The following is a 7,166-nucleotide window of genomic DNA, read 5'->3' as shown; positions in this document are numbered from 1 at the left end:
TAAGCTTAATACTAGTCCAAAAAATAGGAAAAGTGGAGCAACCTGTTTGTTTCGTGGGAACATTTTTGAGTGGCACTGAAGCTCATTATTAGGAGATAGAAAGGCTCACATTGGCAGTAGTGGTAACAACAAGAAATCTTACACCTTATTTTTAAGGTCCTCAAGAAGCTAGACCACCAGAAGGATGTTAGTTTGGGTTGTCAAAATATATAAATATGAAATCCATTATATTCCCATATGCAACATCAAGTCGCGGGTCCTCGCAAATTTCTTGGTTGAATTTAGCACGACCATTAGCGAGGAGGTCTCCCTAGCCTCGATTCTTTAAATGGATGGAGCCTTTCACATAAAAGGGTGTGGTGTGGGGATAGTGCTAGAAGGACCTGTTGACTTATTGATTGAGCAATCATTAAAGTTTGAGTTTAAGGCTAGTAATAACTAGGTTGAATATGAATCCATCATCGTCGGCATGACCATTACCTTAGAAGTAGGTATGACGACTCTATAAGCCAAGAGTGACTATGATCTGGTGGCGAAGTAAGTCTCCAGAGAGTACTAGGAGAAAGATCCACATCTCATCAAATACTTGATAAAGGTACATGACTTATCTAAGTGCTTCAAAACTTTTGAGATAGATTACATGCACATGGAGCAGAATTTCAAGGCATACATGTTGTCCAAAATGGCTAGTTTAAAGAAAGCAAGGTTCAAAACACTATAATACAATAAACACTCATTATCCCTAAAATCAAGTATGGTAGGTGAATACTATCAATGTCTCCCTTACTAATGACTTGATGGCACCCATAGTCTTTTATCTGTAGTCTGGCGAGTTATTGCAATAAGAGTTAGAAGCAAAGAAAACCGGTAAACATGCAGCTACATATTTTTTTAAGACATATATATAAAATGGGAAGATTCACTTTTATGTTAAGGTGCTTTGGGTAACACAAGATCGCCTTGTCCCTGGCCAAAGTTCATTGAGGAGCTTATGAAATTCATATTGATGGATGAGCTTTGGCCCACAAGCTATTAAGAGCATGTTACTATTGACTCTCATTAATGAGAGACAACATAAATTTCCTCAAGAAATGTGACAAATTCCAACAACATGTCAATTTACACCATGTGCAAGCTGACATCCTCCAATTTGTATCAATACATTGGCCATTTTATTAGTCGGGGTGTTAACATTTTGGGGTCATTTCCTATAGCTCTAGGTTAACTGATGGTCTTGATTGTAGGAGTTAACTACTTCACAAAGTGGATTGAAGATAAAAAATTGTGTTTAAGATGACATCGCAAAAAGGGTGTTGCTTTTATAGGTAAAATATCATGTGTAGGTTAGGCTTACCAAGAATCATCGTCTCAGAATGGAACTCAGTTCAACAGTTCGGTTGTAATCGATTTCTAAAAAGACATAAGGGTACAAACTAAATTCATATCCATCATTAACCAATAAGATAATTGACAGGTAGAGTATGCTAATAAGGTAATGCCGAAAGGAATAAATAAGAAGTTGGATAAGGCTAAAGGTTTGTGGGTTAAGCCGTTGCACGAAGTACTGTGGTCGTATCATGCTACCCTAACTCCACCACTGGAGAAACCATATTTTACACTAGTATATGGGGAGGAAGACATGCTACCATTCAAATTCGACATGTTGCCATCGCGATGCTCTCACTTTAATGAAGAGGAAAATGATACATGGCTAAGATGCAACACTAACTTAGTGGACGAAGCGATGGATATCACCCACATTCGAGAGTTTTCCTCTAAATAGAGAGCATCCAAGAGATACAACTCCAAGGTAATTAGAAGAGATATGTTGGAAGGAGATCTAGCACTACAAAGGGTCGTAGTGCCCTCCCAGCAGATAAAATTACAACCTAATAGGGATGAGCCGTATCACATATTTCAAAATTTTCTCAATGGAACCAACAAGCTAGAAGAGTTAGATGGACGACTTATCCCTATAGCATACAACTCATTCAATCTAAGATATTATTTTAGTTGAGTATTAAGAGGGTGAATCGCCTTTTATATAACCTTGTAAAAGATAATGTTACTTGCAACAAGTTGTTATGGTTTTGGCTGTTATGATTATATTGTTGGACTTCAACAAGAATATTGTTGGCTCCCCATGGGTTAATCATACTATTGGACTTCCATAGAAAGATCATTGACATTCTATGAGGTAATTATATTGTTGTACTTCCATAGGAAGATCCTTACAATCCTACGGGGTAATTATACTATTGGACTTTCATAGGAAGATCCTTGTTGCCCTATAAGGTAATTATACGGTTGGACTTCCATAGGAAGATCCTTGCCACCCTACGAGATAATTATACTGTAGGACTTCCACATAAAGATTGTGTATGCCCTACAAGGTAATTATATTGTTGGACTTCCACAAGAATCTCATGGCCACCCCACTGGGTAATTATAATGTTGGACTTCCGTAGTAAGATCTTTGTCGTCCTACGGGGTAATTATACAACTGGACTCCCGCAGAAAGATCCTTGCCACCCTACGAAGTAATCATATTGATGGACTTCCATAAGAAGATCACTTCTGCCCTACGAGGTAATTGCATTATTGGATCTCCTCTTAGAAACCTTTGTTTCCTCGATAGACTATTAAATTAGCACCAAACAAGGAGATGTTTTCTACCTTGGCAGGCGACCTCGCCTAATCCCTGAATAATGGAAAGGCCGTGAAAATAAAGATATCATAAACAAACCTCTAAAGGTGTGAACATCATCTCATATAAAGCATGGTTACAAACTGTCATGCAAATGGCGAGAAAAATAATAACATACAGAATACAAAGAATCAAATGCGCCTTTAGCCATGCTCGAGGCAATCACCTTTTGAGGGAATCAACTAAAGTATGACTTGTGGGACTCAACTAAGTTCTCACTCGAGGGACTCAACTAAAGTCTCGTCTAAGATACTCAACTAAAGTCGCGTCTAAGGGACTCAACTAAAGTCTCGCCCGGGGGGACTAAACTAAATTCTCACCCGTGGGACTCAACTAAATTCTTGTCTGAGGGACTCAACTGTGCTCTCATCTGAGGGACTCAACTAAAGTCTTGCGTGAGGAACTCAACTAAATTCTTGTCTGAGGGACTCAATTGATATCTCACCTAAGGGACTCGACTAAAGTCTTGTCCGAGGAACTCAACTAAAATCTCTCCTAAAGGACTTAACTGAAGTCTCGTTAGAGGGAATCAACTAAAGTCACGACTGAGGAACTCAAGTAAAGTCTTGTCTGAGGGACTCAATTGAAGTCTCACATGTGGGACTCAACTAAGGTCTCATATGATGAACTCAACTAAAGTCTCGTTTGAGGGTCTCAAATGGTGTCTCGCTTGAGATACTCAGTTAAGGTCTCTCATGAGGGACTCAACTAAAGTCTCGCCTGAGGGACTCAGCTAAAGTATTTTCTGAGGGAACTCAACTAAAGTCTCGCCTGAGAATTCAGAGCGAAAAACACTTTTGCCTCTACGAGCCCTCGTGCTTGAGGGACTGCGTAGTGGTATAATTGAGAGAGATCTTGGGTGGGGCGAGAGGCATTCACTTATTCCTTCTCGAGTCACCCTTTATTTAGTTCGAACGCCCTTTGTTTGTTCCAACTGCCTATTGTCTAGATGTGTCACCTATTCCTCTGCTCATAATGCACAATTGTGCGTTGAGTGAATATCATGCCAACAATCGTTGTATGGGAAATCGTGAGACTTAACTTTACTTCATGAATTTCATGAAATCAACCACCCATTTCTGGAGAAATTGTTATATCCCAGGGAGACTTGGTTCACTCGAATCAGACCCTTGGGACTATATATGCAATACTGCCACAATACTAAGGGGGCTAACTTAACTAAAACATAGAAACACACCAATCCAACAGCTTCTCACCCCGCATGAGCTAGCTCTCAATACCCCCAACAACTTTACAGTCTCTGACAATCCTTACGCACTAGGTGTTGTCAAACATTTGTACTTTTAGCGAGTACATCGTCTAACTATAAAAACTTACCTTAAATCTAATTATGCTAGTTAGGCGAGTGGTAGAAAATCTATTTCCTTCTTCTTGTATGAGAACCTAATTGTTAGGAGGAGTGAGAAACAAAATATAGTTGTTCTATCAAATGTTGAAGTAGACATCAACATACTTATTTTAATGAATTCAGACAATCAACTTTGTTTTGTGCAATCACCCCACTCATTGATGTTTAATGGCATATTTTCCATGCTTTTTTTTCTTCATATTTTTCTCTTAACCTTTTTTATTGCTCTTGCAATTTGCTCTTCTTGATCTAGTCAACATGAATTTTTCCGTTCTATAAAGATTTTAACAACAAAACTCTCTCACACGGCCCAATGTGGACTTCATCTGTCTGATTTTACAACAATGAGTAAGACCTAATTTTCATATATCAATCTAAAATTTAATTATCTTAACTTTGGTGAACAGTTTATAGGTGCATACTTCCAAAAAGATTCTCTTTTGGGGACAAAAAGAATCTTTCATTTCTAGTTCCTTTTACATATGGGAGAAAAACAGTGGGTGGATGGCGTTGAAAGACAAACAACTGCAAAATACAATATCTGCATGGGAATAGAATTTAATTTGCTGAGACAATTTGGGCTCATTTGTCTAATAACTTTCATCAATAGTATATAAAAAGAAGATTATCAGAATATATTTAGCATCCAAACCAAGCTTTCCTTTTCTGAAGCTCATCCATATCCCACAAGACTTGTTATTCCCATTTCCTCAATCGTTTCAAGATACCATTCCTGTCTGATAGGTTGTAACATCACTTGGTTTAGTTGACAGAAATGTTTCATATAAATAAATATCTATCCATTTATGTATTCAAAGAATATGATTCTCTTTAATAATTTAATTTCTATACTATATAATTTAAATAGCCATATGCGACAATTAATAGTATATATAACCCTAGAGATTGATTTGAAAATTATTATTATCATTCAAGAGATGCAAATGGAAAAAGAGAATATATTCTATGTTTGGTTTCTTCCTTAGTTTGTTCTTCCTTTCTTCGTTCTTTACTTCAACTAAACTATGGCTTCCTTATTATATAGAACTTTTGGCTATGAAGTTGCATCCTTTATAAGCGGTTTGTTTGCACATCCAACTCATCATAATAATCACAAACATAATAAGAAGTTCAACATGCCAAAGGGTCGACCCATTTCGTTACAGGTTTGTTTTTCTCCAAAGATTGTTTAGCAAGTTACTGAGAGAGGTTTTAGAAGAACAATATTTTCTTCCAATATTACTTGAAAATATTCAAATGTTGAATGTAACTGAAAGTTGTTGATCTTATTTGTTTCAGACAGTTGAGCTGAAAGTAAGGATGTGTTGTACAGGTTGCGAAAGAGTTGTTAAAAACGCCGTCTATAAGCTCAAAGGTAATTTTTGAACTCGAGAAAGCTACGAGACCTACGCTCTAACCAACTGAGCTACTAGCTATTGTTATTACTTTTATTTAATCTCGATTATATAAAAACATCTTGATAATTAACGTTAATATATAATGTTTAACTAACAGGCATAGATTCCGTGAAAGTCGACTTAGAGATGGAAAGGGTAACCGTTATTGGATATGTTGAGAGGAACAAAGTTCTTAAGGCAATTAGAAGAGCCGGAAAAAGAGCTGAATTTTGGCCTTACCCAAATCCACCACTTTACTTCACATCAGCTAGTAATTACTTCAAAGATACAACCAATGAGTTTAAAGAAAGTTACAATTACTACAGACATGGTTACAATCTTCCAGATAGACATGGGACCATTCATGTCACTCAACGTGGTGATGACCAAGTTAGCAACATGTTTAATGATGATAATGTCCATGCTTGTTCTCTCATGTAAATGTAAATAAATTAATAAATTGTCTATGTTGTTATGTATGTATGTATATATTACTAGTTTGTTGTGAAAACTTTTATATCATAATATGTAAATTTGTTGTAAATTAAAGGTAGTCATGAAAATATTTATATGGTGTCATATAGATGTTTTATGAAGCTTGGTTTGTATAATTACTTGAATATAAAATTTTATAGTAAAATATTATGGAGGTAGAACTTAGCTTTGTTAGACTATTTGTTAAGGTAGTGTGTGATTCTTTATATTGTTGGGAGCATTTTTTTCTATTCACACATCTCTTTTTTTCTTAGATTTTGTCATTTGTCACTTTAGTTAGTGGCATTATAAACATGAAATACAAGGAAAATGTTAAAATGTTCAAATTATACTATGATTTGATTAATTCTAACACTAACATAACATTAGTAGAATTATGTGGACTTAAAATTTTTTGATTATCTAGTATTCGACTATTTTGCCTTTAGGAACGGGTATTTTTTTTTAGAGTAGATCGGTTTGATCGAACTAGATAAATAAGTTATGTGTGTACATGTTCTGCTTACATTATTTGCCAGATTAATTTTGTTTAAGATCGTTTAATTGATTTTTGTTGTTCTTTGTCTCATACACAAAGTTTTTGGTGTACTTTATTACGCAAATGACATCCAAGGTGGAATAAAAGGGGTTAGGTTTACAATTTGGCACCATAAACTCTAAAGGGGATGTCAAAAAGTTTTTCAGAGAGAATAATTTTGGATTGTGAAAAGTGAAGATGCAAAAAAATCTTAATTCAATAAAAGTGTGTTGAAGCATTGAAATATGAGACGCTGATGTCAAAAAGTCTAACACAAACATAGAAGATTGAGATAGTGGATAAAGTAAGGAGTATCATTATCATGTGCCTCATAGATAAAGTCATAATGTTTTGTTTGAGCATTTGGAGGAAAAAGGAAATGATCATTTAAAAAAAAAGGAAAGAATGGAATGAAAAGAATTGAGAGATTTAGGTGGAGAGGATTTTGAAGGGTTTATTTTATTCATAATACAAAAACTCCTTGTTTGGAGGAAATCAAAAAATTTATTGTAGGAGAGTTTAGATGGTTTTATAAGACTTATATAAATTCTTCAATTATAATCTATTTTATTATAATACTCTAAACAAAATCCTTCTTTCAATAATAATAAAGATTTCAATATATTTTCTTCAAATCTCCTTCCCTCGTGGCCCTCCCTTCTCTTACCCTCCTAACTCGTA

General features: G+C 35.5%; 1 protein-coding gene across 1 annotated transcript; it reads left to right on the top strand.

Annotated features, from left to right (window-relative positions):
- Positions 1 to 4,990: 4,990 nt before the first annotated feature.
- LOC127093796 (heavy metal-associated isoprenylated plant protein 30) lies at positions 4,991 to 6,129 on the top strand. The gene is made up of 3 exons (XM_051032701.1): positions 4,991 to 5,242; positions 5,376 to 5,451; positions 5,592 to 6,129. The coding sequence occupies exons 1-3, from the start codon at positions 5,102 to 5,104 to the stop codon at positions 5,912 to 5,914; spliced, it is 540 nt and encodes a 179-aa protein (XP_050888658.1). The 5' UTR covers positions 4,991 to 5,101; the 3' UTR covers positions 5,915 to 6,129.
- Positions 6,130 to 7,166: the final 1,037 nt, after the last annotated feature.

This window comes from Lathyrus oleraceus, chromosome 6 (assembly GCF_024323335.1).
Source record: "Lathyrus oleraceus cultivar Zhongwan6 chromosome 6, CAAS_Psat_ZW6_1.0, whole genome shotgun sequence".
NCBI classification, from domain to species: Eukaryota; Viridiplantae; Streptophyta; class Magnoliopsida; order Fabales; family Fabaceae; genus Lathyrus; species Lathyrus oleraceus.
This window is presented reverse-complemented; position numbering and strand designations above follow the sequence as displayed.

What these genes read in the sequence shown, in the direction of transcription:
- LOC127093796 (XM_051032701.1), top strand. Translation starts at nt 5,102, where the DNA reads ATGGCTTCCTTATTATATAGAACTTTTGGCTATGAAGTTGCATCCTTT. An exon ending in GTCGACCCATTTCGTTACAG is followed by an intron (nt 5,243 to 5,375) that starts GTTTGTTTTTCT and finishes TATTTGTTTCAG; the next exon opens with ACAGTTGAGCTGAAAGTAAG. An exon ending in CGCCGTCTATAAGCTCAAAG is followed by an intron (nt 5,452 to 5,591) that starts GTAATTTTTGAA and finishes TTTAACTAACAG; the next exon opens with GCATAGATTCCGTGAAAGTC.